The sequence below is a fragment of the Penaeus monodon genome, chromosome 26 (assembly GCF_015228065.2).
Source record: "Penaeus monodon isolate SGIC_2016 chromosome 26, NSTDA_Pmon_1, whole genome shotgun sequence".
NCBI lineage: Eukaryota > Metazoa > Arthropoda > Malacostraca > Decapoda > Penaeidae > Penaeus > Penaeus monodon.
In genome coordinates this window covers 30,594,060-30,621,559 of record NC_051411.1, presented here as the reverse complement: position 1 = coordinate 30,621,559, position 27,500 = coordinate 30,594,060, and the positions used below count along the sequence as shown (strand labels likewise).

General features: G+C 37.9%; 2 protein-coding genes across 6 annotated transcripts in view; one reads left to right on the top strand and one right to left on the bottom strand.

Moving 5' to 3' along the window:
* LOC119590072 (focal adhesion kinase 1-like) overlaps positions 1-23,936 on the top strand; it is a 44,798-nt gene extending 20,862 nt beyond the window's left edge. The window contains exons 2-25 of one of the 4 annotated variants that reach the window (XM_037938822.1): positions 1,016-3,600; positions 4,443-4,659; positions 5,020-5,142; positions 6,786-6,800; positions 8,801-8,932; positions 9,316-9,444; positions 9,582-9,683; positions 9,873-10,118; positions 10,404-10,481; positions 10,706-10,798; positions 11,064-11,193; positions 12,969-13,013; positions 15,035-15,166; positions 15,303-15,485; positions 15,708-15,924; positions 16,110-16,300; positions 16,499-16,703; positions 16,862-16,941; positions 17,190-17,317; positions 20,584-20,784; positions 20,942-21,127; positions 21,249-21,473; positions 21,845-21,951; positions 22,472-23,936. In XM_037938822.1, coding sequence (XP_037794750.1) covers positions 1,415-3,600; positions 4,443-4,659; positions 5,020-5,142; positions 6,786-6,800; positions 8,801-8,932; positions 9,316-9,444; positions 9,582-9,683; positions 9,873-10,118; positions 10,404-10,481; positions 10,706-10,798; positions 11,064-11,193; positions 12,969-13,013; positions 15,035-15,166; positions 15,303-15,485; positions 15,708-15,924; positions 16,110-16,300; positions 16,499-16,703; positions 16,862-16,941; positions 17,190-17,317; positions 20,584-20,784; positions 20,942-21,127; positions 21,249-21,473; positions 21,845-21,951; positions 22,472-22,559 — 5,439 coding nt within the window. In that variant the 5' untranslated portion in view covers positions 1,016-1,414 and the 3' untranslated portion in view covers positions 22,560-23,936. Of the gene's footprint in view, positions 1-1,015; positions 3,601-4,442; positions 4,660-5,019; positions 5,143-6,785; positions 6,801-8,800; positions 8,933-9,315; positions 9,445-9,581; positions 9,684-9,872; positions 10,119-10,403; positions 10,482-10,705; positions 10,799-11,063; positions 11,194-12,968; positions 13,014-15,034; positions 15,167-15,302; positions 15,486-15,707; positions 15,925-16,109; positions 16,301-16,498; positions 16,704-16,861; positions 16,942-17,189; positions 17,318-20,583; positions 20,785-20,941; positions 21,128-21,248; positions 21,474-21,844; positions 21,952-22,471 lie in introns of those variants that run through there. The other 3 variants (XM_037938825.1, XM_037938823.1, XM_037938824.1) reach the window with 3 other exon arrangements.
* Positions 23,937-24,014: 78 nt separating this feature from the next.
* LOC119590073 (alpha-aminoadipic semialdehyde synthase, mitochondrial-like) overlaps positions 24,015-27,500 on the bottom strand; it is a 28,323-nt gene continuing 24,837 nt past the window's right edge. For both annotated transcript variants that reach the window (XM_037938827.1, XM_037938828.1), the window contains 6 exons: positions 27,444-27,500; positions 27,068-27,211; positions 26,751-26,912; positions 26,200-26,463; positions 25,645-25,849; positions 24,015-25,411 (listed from right to left, as the gene is read on the bottom strand). The exon at positions 27,444-27,500 is cut by the window's right edge and continues 128 nt beyond it. In XM_037938827.1, coding sequence (XP_037794755.1) covers positions 25,119-25,411; positions 25,645-25,849; positions 26,200-26,463; positions 26,751-26,912; positions 27,068-27,211; positions 27,444-27,500 — 1,125 coding nt within the window. In that variant the 3' untranslated portion in view covers positions 24,015-25,118. The remainder of the gene's footprint in view (positions 25,412-25,644; positions 25,850-26,199; positions 26,464-26,750; positions 26,913-27,067; positions 27,212-27,443) is intronic.

Genomic DNA, 27,500 nt, shown 5'->3' with positions numbered 1-27,500 from the left:
CGAAGGGATATGGGCATGGAGGGGGGGGGGGTAGGGAAAGGGGAGGGGGTTGCGAGAGCCTGATGGTGCATTTAGGATATTTGTCGTTGTGGCACTGCCTCGCTGGGCAGGGCTGGGGTTGGATTGTGCCATTGTTGTCATTGTTATTGATGAGCCTTTCAGTTATTACTGTTATTCCTGATATTTTCATTCTTTATTATAGTAGTTGCTTTGGTATCATTATTTTTATCATTATTGTTATTATCATTATTATTATCACTGTTATGATTATTATTTTAAAATATTATTATGAGTAATCTGTATTATGTGACTATAATCATTATATCCCTAGTTTCCCTCGAAAATGAGAATTACTTCCTTCAACGGGAAGAGAGAGACAGAGAGAAGAGAAGAAACAAGAATGGGAAGAGGGGAGGGGGAGGGGGAGAGGGAGGGAGACGAACCCGTGAGAATGTCCTTATTCTAAATCTGTCAGGAGCTCAAGTATCTAAAGGACGCCACGTTTATTTTCACGCCTTTTATCCACTGTTTTGGCTTTCGCTTTGGTTATTTGGGTTTGTGGGGGACGTGTGCTGTGGGCGGCGTTCAGGATCAGTAGAGGAGGCGAGGGCGTGGGCAGGAGAATAGGCGTGCGGGCGGGTGTCAGCTGCTGATTAACGCTTTTGTTTTGCTATGTCTTTTGATTTGTATTTTTTCCTCTCTCTCTCTCTCTCTCTCTCTCTCTCTCTCTCTCTCTCTCTCTCTCTCTCTCTCTCTCTCTCTTCTCTCCTCTCTCTCTCTCTCTCTCTCTCTCTCTTGTTTTTTTTCGTGTCTTTCTTGACCTTTATTGTACTTCTTCAAGTGTTTTTATCTTATTTCTTTTTCTGTTTCTTCATGGCCTTCTTTATTTATTATTTTCTTTTCGTTTGCCTTCATTTTGCGTCATCTCTTGTTACTGTAATTTCGTGTCATGCAGTTTGTTTTTGTAAGGTTCCTCTTACTTTGCTCTTATTAAAGAACTGTTATTAAACTCCAGTTATACAGAAAAAAATAAACATTAAGAAACTTAGCGACGATAGATAACAGTGGCGCTTCTTTATCAGTACCTTACGTAGAGTTTGTCCAGTCTGAAATGATTGCAAGGGAGCGCCTTCTGCACTGAGACAGCACTGCCACGACCACGGTGGTGACCGATTCCGTGACGACTGGATTGGCGCCCATCATGCGCGGTGGGCGGGGCCTCCCGATGCCCGGAACCCCGACAACAGGAGCGAGGGCGCGCGTGATGCGGCTTGAGGGCACGCCAGAAGCTGGGCACTGCGCGAAGAGGATTTGGCCCCGTGAAGGACACTCTCCCGTGCCCGCGTCTTGAGGGGGCCGGGAAGGAGCATGCCCCTGGCGCCCTCCGAGGACGCTCGGCGCGACCCGCTCCTAGATGAAGGTGCCGGAGTGGCTGCTGAGACTCCGTCGAGGATCAGGCGGCGACGCGGGGGGCGGAGGGAGAGGGGGAGTAGGAGGAGGGAAAGGCTCGCGACGACGACGACAAGAGGGGCAGGAGGAGGCGGACCCCCCGCCCGGGGCTGCCTCCATCAGCACCCCAGTTCTGGTCCACTCCACCAGCCACTTGCTGAGTCCTTTGGTAAGTGGGGTAGGAGAGGCCCCCAGGCACCCCCGTGGCGGCGGCTCCGTCAGCACCCCCGTCCTACCGCTCGCCTCGGCCACGCGGAGGGCCGGCCATGGTGGCGCTGGCGCCAGGTCGCCACCTTCGGCCGCTGTGTCGATGCACGCCGGTTCGAGGGACAGCCACCTGCTCCCCGGCAACTCGTATTTCTTCCAGCGCGACGCTGGCGTTCGCCACAGCGTCAGCAGCAGCAACAGAAGCACCATCAGTCAGAACAGCTGCAACTCCGTGTCTTTCACGCCAGACAAGCCCCCGCGGCCCACCAGCGGCAGGAGGACCGACTTCATCTCGCGAAGTAGCGTGGCGCCCACGCCTACAGGGAAGGACATCGGCAAGACGAACCAAAAGAACTCCGGGTTAAGGAGCTTCAGCCAGAGCACCAGGAACTTCCTAAGGGGCGGTGGCGGCTCCTCGGACGCCGCAGGCACCCCCATTCTCAAGCGCAGTCAAAGCGTGAAGGCAGGCAGTGGGCTCTGCCGTCCGCTGGCCGCTGCGCGAGGCGACGTTCGCGAGGGCCAGTCCGTGACCCCGAGTAATCCCGCCGACAGGAGGAGCCAGCGACAGGATGCGACCAGCGCTTACGGAATTATCAACGGCAAGAAACAGCCCGCCTCGAAGGAGAGTCCGACGACGCCTTTCCACTTCTTCAGGCGCTCCAGCGTCAGGGATTCTCACCGGATACCTTCTGAACGCAGTAGTATTCGGTCGAAGACGAATTCAGGGCCATCACAGATCCCCGAACCTTCCTGGAGGAGCAAGGGGACGCCGTCGACCCCTGGAAGGAGCAGTGGCGACCCGGCCAGACCGCAAAGCATCGACGAAGGCACCGTGAGTAAGTCATGGCGGAGACAGTCAGCTGAGTCGCGCCAGGCGCTGCAGAGAAACCATTCGGCCAAAGTTCTTCGGGATGCGAACGGCCAGTCTGCAGGACAAGGTTCCCGCGGCCAGACGAGGGCAGGATCTGGCTCCTCGGAATTGCAATACGCGCGGATCCAGACTGGCGGTGACAAGGGCGCGGGGAAGCAAAAGACGAAGCTCCTCCAGCAGTGCAAATGTGGCGTGAATAGTTACTGTGATCAGTGTAGAAGTAGCATGAAGGCGAGCAGAGAAGAGGTGAGTAACAGTCCCAGTGCAACAAGCAAGGAAAACTCTTTTGCCAGAAACAGTGTGCGGCGAGCGAGTGCGAGTCAGAGAGTGCAGACGGAGAAATCGAAGGAGGAAATGCTCCCAGCGAGCGCCGCCCTCGAGAGGAGGCCGTCCGTGCGCAAGGCTGTCGAGACGTACGAACAACTGCAGTCGGTACGACGCGAGCGCGACAGACTGCAGAACCGCCCGACGGCCTTGTACATTCCCGTGGACAGGGAGCAGGACACGGACGACGACGCTGGCCGGAAGGACATCAAGGAGTACCTCCTGGAGTACGATGAGCCCGGGAGACCCATATCCGTGGCCATCGACGAGCTGATGGCGAGGTCGGCCGTGGCTCCTCAGCTGCCCAAGAAGAGGAACTTGTCCCCGCCGGCCGAGGAGGCTAAGAAGAGGTCCCACAGGGGCGCGGCAACGGCGTCCGCGGCCCACGTGTACGCCAAGGCCCAGACCTCGCGGGCGAAGAGCGCCGACGCCTCCGACAACGAGGTGCTGCAAACGAGAGCTGACCGACGGCCGAAGACAACCGGCTGTGAAAACGGCCACCACTGGCATCGGAAACCCGGCCCTGCGGTCTCCGGGAAACCGATCCCCGAACGGCCAGCCCTGACAAAGACCCTGGCCGCCAGTCCCTCCGAGGAAGAAAGCCTGGAGGAGGTGATGAGGGCGCTGGAGGGAGAACACAGGATGCGCTCACTACAGGCGGAGGAATCCAGTGAGGACGATTTCGTTGACCTTGACGAGATCCTGGTGGATTACGACCTCCCGGGCAGGCCGTCGGCGCGACCACGCAGGTAGTTAGTTTGTCAGTCAGTCAGTCAGTCAGTCGGTCGGCCGCCCAGTCGTGCGGGCTGGGATGCACCGGCGCTCGCGGCGGAGCTGCCCCGAATCATCTCGCTTGGCTCAATGTTCTGGGGTTGCATCTTCATTGGTAGCAATGTCGTTAGTGTGCCATAACATTACTGCTGCTATTGTTGCTTTGTACTATAATGTTATTTCTATTATTTATTTATTATTATTATTGTTATTATTATTACTATTATCATCATTATCATCATCATCATCATCATCATTATTATCATCATTATCATTTTCATTTCCACAGTTGTTATAAGAATAGATGATATAATTACTTACCATACCATAGTGGAACTTACTACTAATTTTCCACCTCATGTTTTGATATGTGAATTTTATTATTTTAGTCGTATTCCCTTTCATTATATTGACACGTTCTACAAGATTATTGTGTGCTGTGTGGCGCAGTGGTAGCGTTCTCGTCTAGCAATCTTGATGGCCTGCGTTCAGTTCCCGCGCTGCCAGTGAATGGCCATTCCTTGCATACGGGGGTAATTTAGAAGCAGACAGGCAGCTTGTTACACCAAACACAAGAATAACCATTATACCAAATAGAATTAACTAAATTATAATTATATGACCATAGTTAGCATTGTAAAATAGATAATTCCGTTATTGGTTGTGATTATTATTGTTGTATTGTATGTTGTTAGTTTATTGAATTCACTATCATTAGTGCCATGTCTTTAAAGCCAGAATTTTATTTCCCTCCAATAACCAAAAATGAACCTTCGCCCAAGAAAAAGACTTAACACTGACGTCTTTCTGCTGTTTCCAGGGGCGAGGATGAGAGCTTGGGCTGCGGGCTGAGCATTCTTCCGTCGACTGGATCCTCCGCAGGACTTCGGTCCTCGACTCCCCCGCCCTCCTCCGCCATCATGAGCAGCGGGTGCGGCATGCCCGCCCCCCCACCCTCCTCCTTGGGCGGCCACCCGCCAGCGTTGCCGCCCGACCGACCGCACTCCTACCTCACTCACCATTCCGCCGTGGCGCAGGTGAGGCCTGGTCTCGCTTCTTGCTTTGCCACTTCGTTACTTTCTTCCTTTCCTGCTCATCCTATTCGGCTTCATCTTCTTCATTTGCCATCATTTCTGACGTTACTTCTTCCTTCGTTTTTTTTTTTTTTTTTTTTTTTTTTTTTTTTTTTTTTTTTTTTTTGACGCCTGTGTTATTACTGTTACTAATCACCCCTATTAAGCAGCGGCGTCTTGGCTTTCAAAGGGACACTTTCCGTCGTTCTTTATCCCAGTTACAATAATTTAGAAAACCAAAAGTTGCAAAATGTTTCTTCATCCCGTCTTCCATATCCGGAGCCAGTAACGGCCACCATCCTCACCTCTCCCCTCTTCGCCCAGGAAAATGGAGGCGTGGGGGTTTCGCCGCGGCTGGGGTCTCCGGAGCGGCCCGAGAAGAGCATCAAAGTGCACTTCAACACCTCCTTCAACGTCGTCAAGTTCGGCGACGGGACGGATGTCAAGGTGAGCTTTGCGGGCTGGGTCGTGCGGGCGGGCGGTTGCGTGCAGGGATGTGCGTTGGTGGATGCAGGGTGTTTGCACAGACACACTCACAGATACACACGCACACGTACACACACGCACACACACACACGCACACGCACACGCACACGCACACGCACACGCAACGCACACGCACACACACACACACACACACACACACACACACACACACACCACACACCACACACACACACACACACACACACACACAACTACACACACAAAACATCACACACATACACAACACACACCAATAATAACATACATAATCATAATATAATCAATATATTACAATATCAATATATAAATATAATATATATATAATATTAATATATATATTATATATATATATGTATATATATGATATATATATATATATATATATATATATATATATATATATATTAATATATATATATATATATGTATATATATATGTATATATATATATATATATATATATTATATATATATTATAATATATATATATATATATATATATATATAATATACATACACACACATATATAATTGCACATACACTCATACAATATGCACACATACATACACTCACATACACAAATTAATAGATAAATAAATAAGTAAATAAATAAATAATTGAGTAATGATATCCAATATATATACATATATATATATATATATATATATATTATATATATATATATATATATATATATATTTATATATATATATATATATATATAGTTACAGGTATAGTGTGACAGCCTGAGTTTTTTTATTTGTTAAGCTGAAATATTTTTTGTCATAACAGTGTAAATGTATTTCTTTTGATATGTTTTATTAATTTTACATTTTATTTATGTGTGTACTGAATACGTGCCTCTGTGTGTGTATTTGCTAAAACATAAACCAAAAATTCAATCATTTATTTTTGCTTATTATTTTATATGTTTTTAAAAAATTATAAAGCTACAAAGACAGCTGACTTATTTCTAAATGCTGGTCAATCTACACAGTAGAAACCTAAAATTTCCAGGAATGCATTACATGTGACAACATAGTAAATAAATCTTCAAGCCATATGACCTTTTTTGTTGCTTGGTAAAATCAGGACATAAGCCAACATAAAATAATTTTGTCTGGTGCCTTTTTAAAAATTATTTTAGAGTGAGAGGGAGAGAGGAAGGGAATAAGTGATATAGTATGTGTATATTTGTGTGTGTGCAAGAACGTGAGGAAATGAGAGTATAAGAGAGGTAGAGCGAGAAAGTGTATGAGTGTGTGTGTGTGTGTGTGTGTGTGTGTGTGTGTGTGTATGTGTGTGCGTGTGCGTGTGCGTGTGCGTGTGCGTGTGCGTGTTGCGTGTGGTGCGCTGTGTGTGTGTGTGTGTGTGTGTGTGTGTGTGTGTGTGTGTGTTGTGTGTGTGTGTGTGTGTGTGTGTTTGTAAGAGAGAGAGAGAGAAAAAAAAAAAAAGAGAGAGAAGGAGTAAAAGTGAGTGAGTGAGAATTAGTAAGTGAATAAATGTTATTTTATTTTGATTTTGGTTTTCTTCAATTTAAAGAAAGAAAATGAATATTTTAGACTAACAAATTAATATGCTTTCCATTTTTTCTCTCCCAAAGGAACCAAACATTAAGGTAATTCTGTGCTTGTTGTACAGTGTTTGTACAGTATATATAAGTATAATTGAATGAGAAGATACTGGATATTGCAGCTCCAATACCATGCGTCTGGTTATTGATTTAAATGTCTATATATTTTTTTTATTATGATTATTGTTTTTATTGGCTTTGCTTTATTCTTTGTAGGCTTGAATAAATAGCATCTTGTTTCAGCATTGCAGCAGCCGATTGCATGGCTGTTGCTGTCATTAGTTCCTTCAATATCCTGTCCAAGATGTGTTTACTAAGATGCAAGCATATTGTGGTGTCATGTGGGAGACTGTAACACTGGGTGTGATTTTTCTAAGGAAACCTGTTGCCGAGCAGGGCATTTAGTAGGCACATCATTTAAACATAGCACGAGTTTGGATCCTTAGAAACTACCAGAGAGAGAGAATGTCTGTGTTAAGTACAAATGATTACCATTTTTTTTTTTCTTTCTTTCTTTCTTTTTTTTATGATTATTATACATGTATATCTTTTGGGCTCTATGAGGAGTTGTACAGAGCACAGACTTGCTTTGCTGGGTTATGGTAAATATTTTTATAAACCTTTTTGGGGTAGCACAAGTTTGCTGTGCTTCATATTCAGCTTTCAAGTTATTTATTGTATAAAATGATGAATTTTGCCTGTATTTAAATTGTGCTGATTTCTTAAAGTGAGTCTTGCATGAAGGTGACAGTGATAATGATATTTGATACACTTATTGGACAATGCCAGCTGCAGCTCAGAACGAGAGAATGTAGTTGCTTGCTGTCCTCCAGTGTCTCTACTTGAAACTGTCTTACTATGTTCTTTCTTCTCCTTTACTGAATTTCATATGTGAAATTTAAAGTCATGATTTTTAATTTAATGTGTGTTTAATGCAGTGGTAATTCAGTAAGTCATTTTGTGTTTCTTTTAATGTAAAAGCATGTGCAGTATAGATGTTCATGAGCCATGATATAGTAAATTTTACATCTTTATGTTTTATCTTTGAAAGGAGGCTCAAGTATCTTTTGTCAAATGAATGTCTATTTTGTGTTTTCTTCTCCTGAAAGTCTTAATTTGTTCTCATGGTGTCTCTGCAGGCAGTAGAGCATACCTTTACTTCATTCCATCTACCTTATTTCTCCTGAAAATTAAATAGTCACTCTTCTCTTTACATTTGATGATGGACAGTAATGTAAGCACACAAAGTCTGGAGGATCTTCATGTTAATGAGATTTGGTAGTTTGTTGTAAAGTGCTTAGTGACTCTTGTTGCATATATATATATATATATATATATATATATATATATATATATATATATATATATATATATATATATATATATATATATATATTAATATATATATATATTATATATATATATATATATATATATATATATATATATATATATGTGTGTTTGTGTGTATGTATATGTATATACATATGTATATGTATATATATGTGTGTATATATGTATATATATACATACATACATACATACATACACATACATACATACATACATACATACATACATACATACATACATACATACATACATACATACATACATACATATATATATATATATATATATATATATATATATATATATATATATATATATATATATATATATATATATACATTCATATATATATATATATGTATATATATAATTATATATAGTATATATATATATATATATATATACATATATAATATTATATATATATATATATATATATAATATACATTATAGTATATATACATATATATACATATATATACATATATATACATATATATAATATATATATATACATATATATAATATATATACATATATATAATATATATATATATATATATATATATATATATATATATATTTATATGTATATATATTGTCTACTTATCTCATGGTTCTGTGCCTACATTATTATAATTTTAGATTTACAAGATTTACTTTGATTGATCTAATTGCTTTCTTGTTTTCAGGGGATAATCAACGTGGTCATTGGCAGACAGGCTGCAGGACCACGACCATATGAAAGTATGTTTGCCATCAGACTCCGCAACACCATCACAGGGGAACTCCATTGGCTACATCAAGATCTTACTATGTACCAGGTCAGTAACTGGTTGTAATTTTTTAATATCTTCACTACACATTGTTAGAAGTGCAGAATCTGTGGAAGCTTGCTTTTCTTTTTTTCTTTTTCTTTTTTTTTATACTTAAAGTTAAATAGCATATTTATTTGAAGTATTTTTCTTGTTGGTGTAATATTTTTGTGTATTATTATTATTATTGTTATTATTATTATTATTATTATTATTATTATTATTATTATTATTATCATCATTATTAGATATCTTGCATATAGGAAGTTATGGTTTTAATTACCTTAGTGTGTATGCAGCCACACTTCTCTCCCAGACTATATCCTTCTTTCTTTATATCCAAGTTACCTATAATTGCTACTGCTTTCTCTCTAAATAAACACAATCCTCAGGTTGAAGAGAAATACCCAGATTACCAGAGTGAGGACTGGAGATTCGAGCTCCGCGTCCGCTATGTCCTCTCAGACCTCCACCAACTCTATGACAAAGACCGCACTACATTCTGCTACTACTATGAACAGGTGAGAATCATTCTCAGTTACTGTGCTCATATGTAAGATTTCTGTTTTTATTTTGTGAATCATTCTATGTGTCTGGGCGAATAGAGATGGCAGCTATTATATGTAATCAGTGATTTTGTTTTTCTCCTTGTTTTTAGGTGAAAAATGACTATTTGGAGGAAGACAGCCGAGGAAATGAAGGAATTGATCAGGAATCAGCAATTCAGTTAGCTTGTATTGAAATTAAGCGAATGTTTAAGGTATGTCTTGATGTTATGAAAGAGTTGTATGTTTTGCAATATATATATATATTTTTTTTTCCCACATAAATTTGTATTGCAGTAATCATTCTTTTATGTTATACAACTAAACTACTTACTTATATTTAGACATAATGACATTATTTATAACCAATGCACATTTTCCCCTCCCCCAAAAAAATTCTTTAGGACATGAATGGCAGCACCCTGGAGAAGAAATCAAATCTTGAGTTTCTAGAGAAGGACGTCGGCCTGCACAAATTCCTTCCATCTTCAGTCCTAAACACAGTCAAGCCCAAAACGCTGCGCAAGTCACTCCAGCAACACTTCAAGAAGTACGGCCAGCTGTCAGAGTCTGAGTGCTTCTTTAAATTCTTAGAACTGTTAGGCAAAGGAAGGAAATATGACCAGGAGTCTTTCCGATGTGCTCTGGGGGTAAGTGTGCTTTTTTTTTTTTTTTTTTTTTTCTCTCTCTTTTCATTCCTTTCTCTTCTCTTTTTTGTGTGTAATATAGAATATATTGTTATATAATTTCTGAAGTAAAAGGAACATCTTTTTTTCATGTGTTGACATCACATAAATTTTACTCAGTAATTTGTAAATATGCCATATATGGTTCTTTCTTATTTTGTTACTATTATTCTTTTTTAAATCTTTTTAAGAATAATTTCTTTATGGTTAAATGAATGTATTAATATGAGTTTTATTTTCAATTTCCAGTCTGGTTGGTCAATTCCAGTCACCCTGTTGGTGGGCCCTTCAGTTGGGATTTCATACACAACAGATTCTGCATCAAAGGTAGAGCTGAAGCTTAAATTTCTTGATTCATTGTCTCTGATGCTGGAGTGATTCTTTTGTGTTGCCTTCAGTGTATTTACATGAAAGAAATTTTTGTAATTATGCATACCATTTTTATAAGATATTACGCATACATTACATAGATATGTTTATTTCTTATTAAATTAATTTATCTTACAAGAAAATCTTGGTGTCGATTGACGTTTTTGGTATTGTCTTTCCAGCCCCACCACATGGCAAGCTTTGAACAAGTCCAGAGTGTAGAGACACTAACCACAGACTGTGATACCCACCGCAAGGCCCTTGTACAACTCAAGGTAGGTTGGCTTGTGTCTCCTATTACTGTCCTCTTTTTTATACTTTTCTTTATGCTCAGAATTTCTTTTTAAATCTCTCCTCCTTTTTGTTTCTTATTTTCCAGCTGGTTTTCTTAAAATGATTTTCCTTACTTTTCATATTCCTGTTCTCTATTTTCCTTCACTATTTCTATTTGTTTAATTTGATTAAATTCTAGATTATGCCTTATAAAAAGCAAAATCTTTTGACATTGAATAATCTTCCACAATGGCTGTCATTTTGAAGGTGGCAGGAACAGCAGAGGCGCTGACAGTCACGTGCCCAAGTATAGCTGCTGCTGAGAGCCTTGCAGACCTGATTGATGGTTACTGCCGCCTTGTAAACAACACACGCACGTCCTTGTGGAATACAAAAGGTAGGAAGGACGGGGAAAGTATGGGGTCTTCTGTATCCAGATAATAGGTCCATGTATTAGTTATATATATATATATATATATATATATATATATATATATATATATATATATATATATATATATATATATATATATATATATATATGTTTTCCATTTACAAATGGAAAAGCAGATATGATTTGTCTGTGTGTGTATGTGAAGAGGGTTTGTCCTGTTGAAAAAGGACTTTGTGTTGATATTTCTAGCTGTTGTTATGTAATTAATAATGTGCTCTTTTTTTCTTTCTTTCTTTCTTTTTTTCTTTTACATCTAAATTTCTTGAAGCTATTATCATCTGGATAGTGAAAATAAACGACTTTCAAGCATTTTTTTAGAGAGAGAAAGAGGGTTTTGCTTAGTACATACATGCCATACCCAGCGGCCTCAGGTTAAAATTGCCCTGTTCCATAATCATGAAGCATTAACAACAGCTAGAAAATAAAAACTTGTAGATAAAAAGTACAGATACCATGATAATAAAATAGAGAAATGTTAATTAGTAGTACAGACAGAAATGTTTTTTAGCATAGTGATAATTTCAAAGAGGAGAAAGTGTGTTGATATTTGCAAGTGTTTTGAAAAGTTCTTTACATAGAACACTATATATATTAACAATCTAATATTGGAAACAACCATTTAAACAGGTCTGACTACTAACATGTATGCTTATTTGTCATTCACTTATTTTGACCCAGAAAGACTTGGTTTGATATAGTTTGTGTATTTGGAAAGCAAATTTTAGACATGCAATATTTAAAGAGAGATAAATTGCTAACTGTGTGAAACTAATATTTTGTTTTATTATCTTGTGGTTGAATATTAAAGTTCTGTTTTTTTAAAAAGTTGTTTGTTCGGCTTTTGTTTTCCAAGTCCACAAACCAGACTTGACTTTTTTCTTACTTTTTTTAACTTCTTTTATTTTATGCAGACAGGATTAACATGATGATGCCATTGTTTGGTGTAGGTCTGCCACCACTTTACTGTAAAGTGACTAATTCATTGGGTGTTTTAGATATCTCTTACAATGTATACTCAAAAAAGGAACATACCAATTTTGCCTGTTATGTAAATAAACTTTTGGCTAATAGCTTTTTGCTTTTACAAATAACACTTTATTATGGCTGATCATACTGTTGTTATGTAATGTACTGTGTGTTAATTGTTAATATTAAGTGATTTAGAGCTTATAACTGTTGGTAACTGTTCTGCCCATTACAGTGTGGTGTACAGTTGTGCATTCTCAGGGTTCTCAGTGGCTATGGTGTCCAGGCAAACAAAGAGGTTTGAGTGCTCATAAGAATAATGGGTTCACATTTGGAAAGTAAGGCATATAGTTATTAAAGTTCAGCTGATACTGATATTTGGCAGAAGACTTTGTTGAGCGTGTTAAGATCATATTAATGTACTTATGAATACAGTATGAAAATGTGAATTCAGTAAAATTCTCAGTGAGCATACAAATCTCATTTCTCCAAACTCTACCTCTTCAAATAACCTTTTCACTGGGGAGGGAAAGATAGCCAAAAGTGGCTGGAGAGACAAAAAGAGACATGAAAAACCAGGAGATCGTACACGAAAACAGGTATCCGTGCTGCAGTAAGAGAGGCACCAGACTAAACTAACTCCTCTTCCTCCTCTTTCACTCTTCTCCCTGGCGTCGCTTGTTCAATGGCTGGCTGACTTGCTCCCTGGGCTCGTTGGCTTGTTTCTCGCTCATTGCCTTCACCAACCATAGTTCATATATGGAAGTCTTTACCGTGCCCATGCCAGACTCCACAAGGTTCGTTTGTGTGTTCTTGCCCCTTTTTTTCCCTACTGTGGCCCTTGGACTGTGCATGCCGTTGCATTCCGTAGGGTAGTGGTTGCACTTCCTGCATTTATTTTCTTTATTTCTCCCTTTCTTAGACTGGCATAACAGGTATAGAGGCTGAAGGTTTTAATGTTTGTTTCTTTGTTTCCTTTTTTTGAATACACAGAAATTGCTGTTGCACATTCATCTCTCAGGTAGTTTGAGTATATATATATTTGTGTGTGTGTGTGTGTGTGTGTGTGTGTGTGTGTGTGTGTGTGTGTGTGTGTGTGTGTGTGTGTGTGTGTGTGTGTGTGTGTACGTGTGTGTGTGTGTGTGTGTGTGTGTGTGTGTGTGTGTGTGTGTGTGTGTTTGTGTGTGTGTGTGTGTGTGTGTGTGTGTGTGTGTGTGTGTGTGTGTGTGTGCGCGCGCGCTTATATACATTTACATATGCATATTCATATACACACATATATACACAATTACGTATGTATGTATGTATGTATATATTGCTTACTGCATTTGTGCATCTGTTTATGTAAGTGGTGATGGCTTGAAACTTCAGCATCTTTATTTTCTACTTATCTGTTTTCCACTGTAAAGGAGCGTTGGTTCATACTTTTCTCATTTTACAATATTGGATCAAAAGTAGGAAGTTGAATTGTAATAGATGTTGTACATGATATATGTGAAGGGACAGCTTCTCATTGATGAATTCACTGTCATGATGTATTTAGCTGTGGAAATAGCTTCAAAACATGTCCAATTTCATTGAACCTCCTGCAGATTTTCATCAATGACTTCAAATTTTCATCAATGTCTTCAAGGTCTTTTTTTTTTTTTTTTTTATAATAATATTTTTTACCGGTTATACAAAAAAAATCACCAGTATGATTTTCCTTATGTAATGTGGTTAGTTGGCTTTGTAAAACTGCATTTCAGGCATAGAGTGCTACAAGTCATTACAAAACCTTCTAAAAGGGATTTAGGTAAATGTATATTGCTCAGAAAGATGGTAAAAAAAAGTAAAACCTGGGAAAAGGAAGTGCTCTTTTTTTTTAAGCATTTTGTGTATGGAATGAAGTTTTTATCGTGCTTGTTTGAGTTTATTTGCATGAAGTAGTTGAAAAAAAAAAATTGTAGGTAATTTTATTGCATCACTACCTTGTATCTGGATTTTTTTTTTGTATAGTGCCCATAGTGCCCATACACAATATTAACTTGATACATAATTGCAGTATTTTCTAGAAATGATAAACCATTACTTTTCTATTTTTTCCCTTATTACCATTTTGTTGTATATATATATATATATATATATATATATATATATATATATATATATATATATATATATATATATATATATATATATATATATATATATATATTGTATGTATCTATATGATGTAGATTTACTTTATGAAATATTAGTAGTAACCAATACCATTTGTTTATAGTATGTTAGTAATTGATTTTTTCTTTTTTCTTAAAAATATATTTTGTATGGATATAATATATATATATGTGTGTGTGTGTGTGTGTGTGTGTGTATGTGTGTGTGTTGTGTATGTGTGTGTCTGTGTGTGTGTACACATTCTTATGTGTGCATGCATGTGTCAAGATGTGTGTGTGTGTGTGTGTGTGTGTGTGTGTGTGTGTGTGTGTGTGTGTTTTTCAATATTTCCTTATTCATTTAACTGTCTTTTAAAAAAAAATATGATATACAAAATTCAGTGGTTCCAGTACTTGGAAAGTGATCAGAATACAGAATATTAGGTTAAAAAAGGATGAGCATGATTTAAGCTGCTGTTGCTTAGTGTGGGTAACATATTAATGTGCATTGTTCTGCATCATATGATATATGTAAGATTTCCTATTATATTTGAATTATGTCAAAGAAACGATAAATTTTCATAAGATCCTCGCACATAACTATGAAAGCTAAGTCTAGTAGCAGAACAATGTTATTTTGGTAACAATACTATTCCCCATCTCTGGTCCCACCCTAGAGGTGAGCGGCTCTGGAAGCAGCAGCTCAAGACACAGTTCTGAAACAGGAGGCGACTCCCGTAGAGGCGCTGGCGGCTCCGAGGACTATGCAGAGATTGTGGATGATGAAGGAGATTACTCAACACCAGCAAGTAAGTGGAGGGAGGAGGTGTTTCTCTTGGAGATTTAATTTTTTTTAAATTCTCTCTTTCTGTATGTATTAATATATATGTATATATATATTTATGTAGAATATCAAATATGTAACCAAACAAACCCCTATCACAGCCAAAGACTATGAACTAGAGAGGAGTAGCATAGATGTTGGGGAGATCATTGGTGAGGGTCAGTTTGGCGACGTGCACACTGGGATGTACAGAGGCCGTGATGGCTCCAGTGTCCCAGTGGCCATCAAAACATGCAAGGTGGAGTCAGAGGGAACAATGGCAGAGAAGTTCTTGGAGGAAGCCTGTGAGTTTTGTGTGGTGACTGGCTTTTTAACTTTTTTTATTTTTGGTGGTGGGCCTTTGATAGTGGGATAGCAAACTATTTCTTGGGAAGATTATATTTGTGGTATATTTTGTATATTTATATGGTATATTGTTTGTGTGTGTACGTACATGGATAATGCACACACACATGTATAATTATGTGCATATATAAGTAATAAGATATGATTTTTTCTTCTAACAGACATTATGCAACAGTTCGACCATCCATACATTATCAAGCTCATAGGTATATGCTCAGATTCTCCCATTTGGATAGTGATGGAACTAGCTCGATATGGAGAAATGCGAGCATATTTACAAAACAACAAGGATAGATTAAGTCTGGCCACCCTAGTCCTATATGCCTTTCAGCTCTCCACAGCTCTCTCATACTTGGAGAGCAAGAAGTTTGTTCACAGGTAAGGTCTGACTTCTGTTTTTCCAGCTTCTTGGTTATATTGATTACTAATCTTTGATGTATCACCTGAAGAACAGAACTTTGAGCAAGGTAGCAATGATATTGGTTTGTGTAATCCAGTGAAACACATCCATGAAATCTTTAAAATGTGCACACTCTAAGACTTTACTTTTCTTTGATCTGCAGGGATATTGCTGCCCGAAATGTATTGGTTTACTCCCATGATTGTGTTAAGCTGGCAGACTTCGGCTTGTCTCGGTGGGTTGAAGAACAGAGCTACTACAAGGCCAGCAAAGGGAAGCTACCCATCAAATGGATGGCTCCTGAGTCAATAAACTTTAGGAGATTTACCAGCTACAGTGATGTTTGGATGTTTGGTATGTTGTCACTTCTCTTGGGCTTTGGTGCTATATGTTATGTGTATCTTGGTACTGACAAACACATTTTTTTACTTGTACCAATAATGTTGGAAACATATTTTGAATTATGAACTCAGTGACATATTGTATTTTTCCTCGCAGTTCTTCCATTTGATAAGCTGCTAAATGTTAAATCTGCATGAACTGCTTTCACAGGTGTGTGCATGTGGGAGATTTTGATGCTGGGAGTCAAACCGTTCCAAGGTGTCAAGAATAATGATGTAATCAAGCGAATTGAGAATGGCGAGAGATTAGCTCTCCCTCCCAACTGCCCTCCCCGACTCTACTCCTTGATGTCTCACTGTTGGATGTATGAGCCCATAAAGAGACCGTCCTTTAAACACATCAAAGAAGACTTGAGGTATGTTGTAGTCTTCTTCTTCATCTTTCCATGTAAATGTTGTTAAATCTTTTACTTTTCTATTAGCTTTCACTTCAAAATGACATTTCTTTGTTGTTATTCTGTAGTATTCAGGATCATATAAGAAACAGACTATTGTTTGCCCATCTTTTATACAGTGAGATTCTCAGAGAAGAGAGAGCACAGCAGCATGAGACCATGAGAAGAGAAAACAGACGAGTTCAAGGCATGTCCTGGGGTGAGTATGTTTGCCCTTTCTTCATGTATTCTTTTCTTCTTGAAACTGGCAAATTGAAAATTCAGGTGAATGTAGTCCTTGTAATCTGATATGATTTTTATATGAGATAAATCAGACAGAATAGGATTGTTTTCATTTAATTGACTGTAGTTATGCTAGTCTTTACTTTATAGAATATTTGAATCAGATGGGCTTATAAGAAATTATAAAATTATGTCATTTATTAATTCATATTTGTTTCCTCAAAGGATCTGATGAGCCTCCACCCAAACCATCGCGAGTCCCAATGATGTCTGGTGGCCGTGGACACACCGCCACACCCCCCCCACCTTCTGGTTCAGGCCTGGGCTCCCCACCTCTCTACGCTCCCTCGCAGGTCAGTAGCAGTGGCCCAACCACCTACATCGTCGCCCAGAACCCCGAAGTACTCAGTCAACTGATGCGAGACAACCACAACCGGGCAGCCAACGCTCCCGGCTCCTACAACTCCCCAGCCTCAGTGCTCAACACCCTCCCCGTCGACTTCCTTACCTCCCCTCGTTCCCCTCCTGCTACAGGATCTTCCCAGTCTAATCCCCATTCTCCCTTTTCCACCCTCTCACATCCCCACTCCTCCCACTCACTGCCACCCCACCACAGTGGAGGAGGCAGTGGAGGTGGCCAGTATTCCCCACACTCCACCCTGTCAGCCCCACACTCCCCCCTGGGCTCTCCCGTGGGCGCCTCAGCACGTCGACGTGGAGGCCGCGGGAGCACCTTAGAGCGGGGGGCCTCGGCAGCCTCAGCAGGGGGAGGAGGCTGGGGAGGAGCCAGCTCAGGCGGTTCGGGGTCTCCTTCGCCTGTGCCCTTCTCGCCACCGTCTACGCTAGTCAAGGTTGGGTTGTATTATTGGTGAAGGCACGAGAGGCTCATGATGCACGCCCTAGAACTGCCATAGCACCAGCATGTGTGGTGTGTCAGCATGGGGGGTAGGGTAGGCAAGAGGCAAGAGCTGGTAGTTCACCCACACCCATCTCTCTCTTGTTCACACATACTTATGCAACTATGAACACCTTCCTCCATAGGCATTAGTTTGGTTTTAATCTCATAGTTGTCTCGTGGACTGTTCTCTTTAGGTATGATTTATTTCACCAATTGGTTCCTCATCTACATTCCTTTGTAGGCTCAGGAGAGTGTTCTCTACTTAGGCAAATTCTTTTGCTCATTTACATTTACTACCTCAAATAAATGATTGACATGAACAGACACATTCTTTGCCTTTCTTCACTTTGATATTAAACAGTTCACTGAGATATGATTAACAAAAAATATACAATGTTATAAGAGAGAGCTATTAACATGAGTGAATGGCAGTTGACCAAGATTATAATTTGCACCTTTATTGACATTAGTTATACTGATACAAGACATATTTAATATGAATATACAGCACTAGATCTGAAACAACACATATTAGGGAGGTGATGTGGGTGCACTATCTTAGTGTTCCAGGAGTGCATTTTAAGTTTTTTGTTTTGCTACTTGGAATAGTGTGATCTAGGTATTGAAGATAGATACCTTGCACTTTAGAGTCTGCTAGAGAGAGAGAGAAAAAAAGCCCTCTTTTCTACCCAAATGAACAAAACAAAGACACCAACTCTGAACCCCAAGCCATCCACCTCAGGCAAGCATCAATAGCAAATGGCATGAACTTCTTGTCGTAAGTAAAAGTTTTGTATGATTTTGACTCGTTTTTTTCCCCTCTTTGTTGAGGTATTGATGAGTTGATTTCATTTAGGATTTTTTTTATTTTTATTTTATTATTATTTTTATTATTATGAATAGATGATAGTGATTTGCATATCAAAAGTAAAAATAAAAGGGGGTAAAAAAAATCCTAAGTATCTAGTGGTCTAACTTACAGAGCAAAGAAAAATCCAGACCTTGCTGGTAAGGTTTCATATGCATTTCACAAACTGCAACCCAATATGATAAAGTTCTTGGTACATGAAGGAAGATCAGATCTCAGTAACTACTTCCCTTTGAGCTGTCAAAGAAGAAACCAGAAACCTTATATTTTATCTACTTCCTTCTGGTGCTGTGAACTTTACTCTTGATTACTGTGTGATCCTTTTTGTTTTTGAATTTCTTTTGTTTTACCTTTTTTTTTATGTTTTCGTTTTTATTCACTTGTTTATTTGTGTTTATTTTACCTTCAATCCTACCCCATTCCTTGTCCTGTAACATATAACCCCTTATTTTTCAGGGTGAGCATTTATAAACCAAAATCCCAATAACTGCCCTTTAATAATGTTTTATTTAAACCTTTAATATCCCTGTAAATAATAGTCTTGGTGTGTGCATTTCCCAAGTACATTAATTTTTCCGCTCTTGTTTTTATTTTTGTATTTTTCTCCTTTATTTCCAGTTTTGTTCTGTAGAAGCTTGAGTGTTTATTTTTTAGTCTTGTTTTATTCAATTTTATTCTCTTGCACTTGTTTATATATAGCACATGCTTTAAAGCCACCGTTAGATCACAATATATGTTGAGCCATAGTCACCTTGACAGTGCTTTCCAATGTATAAATCTAGATATCAGACAGTCTGTACAGTTTAAATTTGTGTCATAGTTGCTAGATTTATGTGTTTATACTATATTAGCATATATATGTTGTATAGCAATAGTTATTACCTTTTATCAGGTTTTAGTATGATTTATATGTGCATATATAATTGCATGTTTTTACAGTTGTATGTGGATATATAAATATACACATATATATATATATATATATATATATATATATATATATATATATATATATATATATTATATGTATATATACATATACATATACATATACATATACATCAATACATATATAAATACATATACATATACATATATATATATATATATATATATATATAAGATATATATATATATATATATATATATATATATATAGATATATATATATATATATATATATATATTATATATACTATATATTATATATATATATATATACATATACACACATGTCTATATATATACATGTAATATATACATATGTATATATATACACATGTATATATATACACATGTATGTATATATATATATATATATATATATATATATATATATATGTATATGTATATGTATATGTATATGTATATATACATATACAATATATACATATACATAAATCTAGATATGTATATAAATATATATCTACACATAAATGTATATATGTATATATATGTATATATATGTATACATGTATATATATATATATATGTTTATTTATCTTTATAATATTTATATATTTATATATGTATATATAAAATTTGTGTTTTCAGAATGTATACAAAACAATTTTTAATTTCTAAGATGAGTTGTTCAATTATTTTGTTTTAATGCCCCAATTTTTCTTCCATAGAATATTGCATTATTGGCAAATGTTGAATTTTCTTTTCTCTCTTTGTCTCATGAAAATCCAGGCAATTTTCCCTTTCTTTTTTTTTTTCCCCAAAAGTACAAACCTTGGAGAATATACCAGACATATCATTAGACATACCAGATGTTTTATGATAAATGTCCATGCCAGACAAGGCTCATTAACCAGCAAACAACTTACTTTTGTGTTCTTCAACCTTAGCGTCAGGGGAGCCACCAGAGTGACTCGGGAGACATGATGAGTGGTGCAGGAAGTTTAGGGGGATCCTCTGGCTTTGGGGGAGCTGTGACTTCAGCTGATGTTGCTGAGCTGCAGCACAGGCTCTTGGAGCAGAGATTACGGCAACAGCAAAAGCAGACAGAGGAAGACAACCGATGGCTCACTAACGAGGAAAACAATATGGTTAGCTTCAGTGCTGCCTGATCATAGCATTTTTTTGTTGTCATTGTCATGAGAGTGTGAATAATATTTCTTCCAAAAAGCTAAATGAATAACTAAGTAGTTGAAGTATAACTCTAATACAAATTTTTTAAATGTGTCTAATGATTTTCCCCCACAGCGTAAACGCATGTCCTTCGCCACAAGTGCATCAGATAAGTCAGACTCTGACAGTGAGTCCCCAGTAACACACCACCCTCCTTCCTCACCTTCACCTGCCCAGTCAGAAGAGATCCGTGAGAGATCGGCAACTCCTCTCTCAAATGGATCAGGTTCCGCTGTAGAAGAGCCAAAGATTGTTGTAAAGGTAGGTGGAGTATGATGTAGTTTTCACCACAACATTAGGCATATTGATACATTTACATTATGGTGTTAACTTTCAGTCTGATTGCTTTATGATCTGACCATTTTGCTCTCCTTTCTTACAGCAAGTAGAACCAACCCCAACAGCTGATCTAGACCGTAGTAATGACAAGGTGTATGAATCCACAATTCATGTTGTGAAGGCAATCACTGCTCTCACTCATGATGTGAAGGAAGGACAAGTACATGTCTACCTGGACCATGTAAAGAAGGTTGGTCATGAACTTAGGGATTTGCTGGCAACAGTGGACACTCTCATGACAGCCATCCCTCCCTCATCACACAGAGAGGTTAGTGGATTTGTGGAACTTGGTTGTAGCACTGAACTGCAACAAGCTGAAATTATTCATTTTTAATGTGTTTATTGAATAGAAAATGTTTGGGTATTAATGCATAGAATGGAGACTTTATTCTTTAATTTTTTGTAATTTTAAGATTGAAAGCTTGATTTTGTCAAGAACTATAATGTTTCCTGTCTTCTCTGCTATTAAAAGAGCTTCATGCAAATAATAGTGGATTACATAGAAAAGAGAGAAAAGAGGGATTTCATACTGAAGTATTATTCATTTATCTATGGCTTACAGTTAATAAAATAACTAACAAAAAAGAATTTAATTAGGGGAATGAGAAGAGACCTTCATTTGTACTTCTTTGTTTACAGGTTGAGTTGGCTCATAAGGTGCTATCCAAAGACATGACAGATCTGGTACAGGCATACAAACTAGCCCAAAAGTATGGCAGCACTACATTGGATGAAGAGTATCGAAAGTAAGTGATTTATTAAGGAGGAACTGTAGTTGACTTTTTGAGAACCAGTAACTCAATGCTGCTGGAAAAATGCTGAGCTCATTTTTAATTTTTTTTTGTGTGAAATGTTCTGCACATAGATGGCTCTTCTAGCGCTTAGCCACAAAGTCAACTAGTAGACCTTGTGACCTTTAATTGGTGGGAATTTTTTTTTTTACTAATGCTATGAATATCGATGGTGTTATTTTTATTATAAACATTATACTTACTATAATGTTATAAAACATTAGTAACAGCAAAATAAGATAATGTAAAATATTTTTGTAAATCAAGGAAAAGGGTAAACAGGTGAGACAGGCAGTACTGGTAATTGGCTCATTGGTGACTTAATACAAGTGTAGCCATCTGTAAACTCACGGTGGTCATGGCATGTATGTACATGCCATGCCTGGCGGCATTGAGGTAATAGTAATACCTTAGTCTTCCCGTAGATTGATATTGGCAGCCATATTAATATACATTTATTTTTTCTTAATTTCAGGCGAATGTTGTCTGCTGCTCATGTCTTAGCCATGGATTCCAAGAACTTGCTGGACGTCATAGATGGTGTGAGAATTAGACAGGCCTAGCTACCTACCTGCCTTCAAAACATTCCGCTGTGTGATCTTATCCATGGCAGTCAACACCTGAACTCGCCTTGAATGCATGATGGATAACTGTTGAGAGCCCACAAATGACAAAGCAGTTCATACGCAAATATGAGATGTATATCTGGTATTCACTCTTTTCTTATTTGTGTGTTTTGGTTACTGGAACCATCATCAGGAAGCTTTGACCAAGTAAAATGCTTGCTGGGAAAGCATTCGTGAAATCCAAAGACTATACTTTTTTTTTTCATTCCTTTTTTTTTCTCTTCTTTTTTTTAAGCACTGTTAAAAGTGAAAAAGGAAACCAAGGTGGGAATCGGTGTTTTCTGATCTCCATTGATGATTACACTGAAACTAGAGTGCATTTTCTCTTAAGATGTCTGTGGAGCAGATGAAGGATGTTAGCCCCAACCCCTTTTATTACTTGGGTTGGGTGTGTATATTATAGTCAGTACCACTAGACCTTTGTGTGATTGCTACCATTATCTGGAGGTGATGACCCAGGTTGTTGTCCGCAGGGTATTTCTATTCCATAAGACTCATCACAAATGGGTGTCTGAAGTAAGATAATGAGAAACTACTGCTGGAAGTGCTCCCCTGGTGTATGTATATGACATTCAATTAATTAAATCTCATGTATATTATAACAACAATACTAGATAACATGTCTTCTTATCTGTCTTAGGCAGAATTCATAAATGATTCATGTTCATTTTTGCTTCCTTTTTGGGTAGCAGGTAGATTTTTTCAATGGCAACTATATGCCAGTAACTTCAGTTGTCAAAGTCAGTCGTAAAAAAATAATAAATAATAATAGAAAAAAAATATTCCTCCCCCACATTATCACCACTACCCCAAAAAAATCAAATAAAGCAATCAAACTTGTACTTCCAAGACAACTTTTAAGGTATTTTCATATGAAACTTCAGGGGCAAAAGTTTTTAAAAAGTGGTCACCAATCATTTATGAATGTCCCATGTTGATGGCATGTCTTTTGTGTCAAAGCTTGCTGCTCTTTAGTCATGAAGATCCTAAGACATCACCAGATTCTCTAGGGTCGTTGATTTAGCTGTAGTAGAATCGCCTTTTGTTACTCAGAGGAGAGAAAAGTGATCAAGACTTGCTTTAATTCCAGTGTGAAGTTCTTTGGACATTTTTTTTGCTCCGATGAGGGAAATGCGCTTCTCGTGTTTTTTTGTGGCAGAGTTGCAAGCTCTTGTATGTACTCTTTACTCACTGTCTGATATATATATATGAATATGTACTATATGATTTTTGTGGTGTAAATATTAATCTAGTTCACTGCGTGTAATTATTTAATTTGACGGTCTCAAATGAATAAAGAATATTGACCCAGTACTTTTTGAATTAATAAACCTGTGGCAACATTTCATCAGATTAAATGCAACAGATTAAATGAAGTAAAAAATACAATAATACATATATTTTGTGGTTTATTATCAATCAGATAACAAATATTATCCTATTGTCAAACAATGATAAAAAATATATTGTACTGTGAGCTATTCAGCAATACTAAGTTCAGTAATACATTACTTACATAAATCTTGCCTATCATTTCACATTTGTTTTGCCATTAACTGATGAAAGATCCATCAATGAAGTAGTCTACAGCTAGATTCACAATTTATGTATTCGAAACGTTCAAGAAACAAATTATGTATAACAAACTTACGGTCAAGGGTAATGACTGAAAATTTTTTGAGAGGTCTAGAAGCTGTGCATTCCAAATTACGTTTTTTTTTTCTCTCTTGCTTGCACAGATAACCAGTGAAAGACACTTCCATTTAAAAACACTTTGTGTCTAATCAAGGAAGGCTACCTAGGTTAAACGTAAAATTATTGTCAAAAATATCAAAAAGTAAATTATATAGCTACATAATTTACTCTGCATTTCGTCTTTTCTAAAATATACTCCATATATATGAAATTTAACCCAGTCAATGCAAGAAACTGACACTGTTCCTTTCTTCTTGTAGTTGTTTCATTTTATCTTTGTACACAAGTTTTGTGTGTGGTTATATTCATACATATGTATATATTGAATGATACAGACTTATAACACATAAATCTGTACACTATAGATGAGCAAATTACCTGATACTATACATAATTCAAGAGTATTTTTATGTGTAATCTTCAGCATAATAAAATGACACTTTATTTCTGAATAAATTAAGAATCCCACTTGATGCAGACAAAATACTGAACAATTAAGTGTGCCTGGGTAACATTCACTACACATAATCTGACATACAGAACCTAATTCAAGGAACATCAGAAAATTTTGGATAACATTTCCCTATGAGACTGAAGTGTAGATAAAATAGAAAATCAATGGCTCTTTATGCAATGCCATATTTAATTGTCACTGATTTACTTTGTTAAATGAGGAATTATAGAGCTTTCTTAGTTTATCAGCAGGGTAATGTTGTTGACTATAAGGACTAACTATTCAGGACACATTCTTATTGATATATAAATTGAGCTTCTGTAGACAATACAGTTCATGAGGAAACCTTATAGCCAAACAGATTTTTCTGTGGCTGCCAGGCCCTCATCCCTAAGTCTGGATATGATGGGAAGGTAAATATCACGAGTAAATGGCAGCACCATTCCCCTGCCTTGGATTTCGCCGTCCAGCACCATCTTCGTGGCAATAGCTGCTGGATAACCCACCGTCTTTGCCATCGCAGAATATCCTGTGGGGTCTCCGTAGCACACCAAGTTGATTCCTCGGAGCTCCTTTCCGCCGTCAGGCCAGTTGATGGTCACTTCGTGTCGAAGCACAATCAGATCGCGTTCTCCAGGTTCTGGAAATATATATACGTTATTAGGAAATTCTAATCCAAGGATAAATGCATTCATATTCTAGTTTTCAGTTGATGTAAGAATGCATGCATAGATATATATATTAAATCATCAAGACTCCAACGTACCAATATATTTCACCACTTGGTAAACTGCTAAATTAGTAAAAATTAACAAAATCATATTTAAACCACAATTTGTTTTGACATTCTTTAAGTTAGCCTTGCATACTCACGTAGCGCTAGCCTCTTTGACAGGTAGTTGGAGAGGGTATCCAGAGGAGTGACACACTTAACCACAGGGTCGTCAGTTAGGAGTCCCAGAGCCTCAATGCCAGCCAGTTGAGAATCGTTGTCTACACGTTCGGCAACAAGAGCCCTCAGGTTGTCAGGGAAGATATTAGCATCCATTTGGCCCAGCAAGGTGCATATCAGTTGTTTCTGAAAAGAATTTTACAAAATGCCTCTTATAGCAGAGCTCCTATAATAAAATGCATTAGAATATAAACAATCAGTAGTGGATTGGACTTTAACATGAGCCAGCCATCCGCCACCTAATATTATCAAGTATTCATCGCTCAGTTAAAGCGCGCTCCATTTTCAGTCCAGTCTTTGTGCAGGGGAAGGTTTCGTGACCCTCATTTTCGTGACCCTTTTCTTTTTTCTTCTTTCTACTAGCCCAGCAGCCCACTGGGTATTATCCAAATGTCTTACAACAGTCTGATCCTGAATATCCCACAATTTCACTTGTACTCGATGCCTGCAGCTCCATCGCTCTCGTATTCACTTACCCATGTAATATCAGGTCCTCCGTGATGCAGCATCGGATGTGGGTTAGGATCAATGAGTCCGAGTTTAATCAGAGCCTTTGCCACCTCAGAGAAGCCCTTGTAACGCAGTGTACCCCTCAAGATGGTCTGGGCCTCTGTGATACCATACAGGTTTCCATAAACTGTGGAATCCCGGTTGGGGAACCCTTCGAGGGCTAAACCAGGGAGGAATGAAAAGTCTTCAGTTGTGTCCAAAAGAGAACCTCCAGGTGCGACTTCCACAACCTGCAATGTTGTGTTTGATTAGCCTCTTTTTTATAAGAAAAAAAAAATACAGAAAAAATTGTGAGATAGAAATAATGACTAGAGGATTTCACAGAATGCAGAATGTAAATAGTTACATTAAGAATTGAACAATGCATTAATTGTGGCATATTAAATTCATCTTCCTACATTTTCCATCATATTGAAGAAAATAGGGCAACCAAGGAGCTCTGTAATCATTCTGAAAATTCATGCTGATGAGGAGATATGTTCATTACACTAAGAAAGCCACACAGCCACTTATTTACCTTTCCTTGCTCCAAGTACTTTGCTCCAGCTAGAGTGTTAAGGAGGACACCTCTCGGGCTCCAAGAGAACTTGTAGCGAAGAGGATTATCTGAAAATTCAGGAGCTGGAAGACCACCGCAGAAAGACACAAAAGATTCGATCTTGCCACCTCCTCTGTGCACCTGTGAAGCAATGTTGTTGGTTCTCAAGAGACGTCATCTTGTTATTAAATATCACAGTCAAAACAAAATAAAGGTACCAGGAAGAATCAGATAATTCACAGTCATATTTCAAAGTATGCAATTCAAATATATAAATAGGGTCATGAAGTACCCACCTCTTCGAAACATTCAAGTGCGTACAAATGATCAATACCAGGATCTAAGCCAACTTCATTAACAACAGTTATACCAGCATCAACGGCTGCCTCGTGTAATTCCTTCATGGCTGGCGTACAGTAGGAAGCTGTGACCATGTTAGTCTGTAAATATACATTAGTACTTTCAATATCTTTTTAATGCTTAATTATGTAACATAACCTTGACGGTATGACGAGAATTAGCTAAAAAAAAAAAAAAAACTACAATACATTATCATCATAATTTATTCACATAATCAATTTTGTCATCAAAGTTTGCTAACAAAACAGAAAACAACTACTAACAAAACTAAATTATTATGAATCAAACCAAGAAAATATATTTGAAACATACCTTTTTCTGGATACAATGCTTAGCCACCTCGTGATGGAGGCTGTAAGGAAGGAGAGA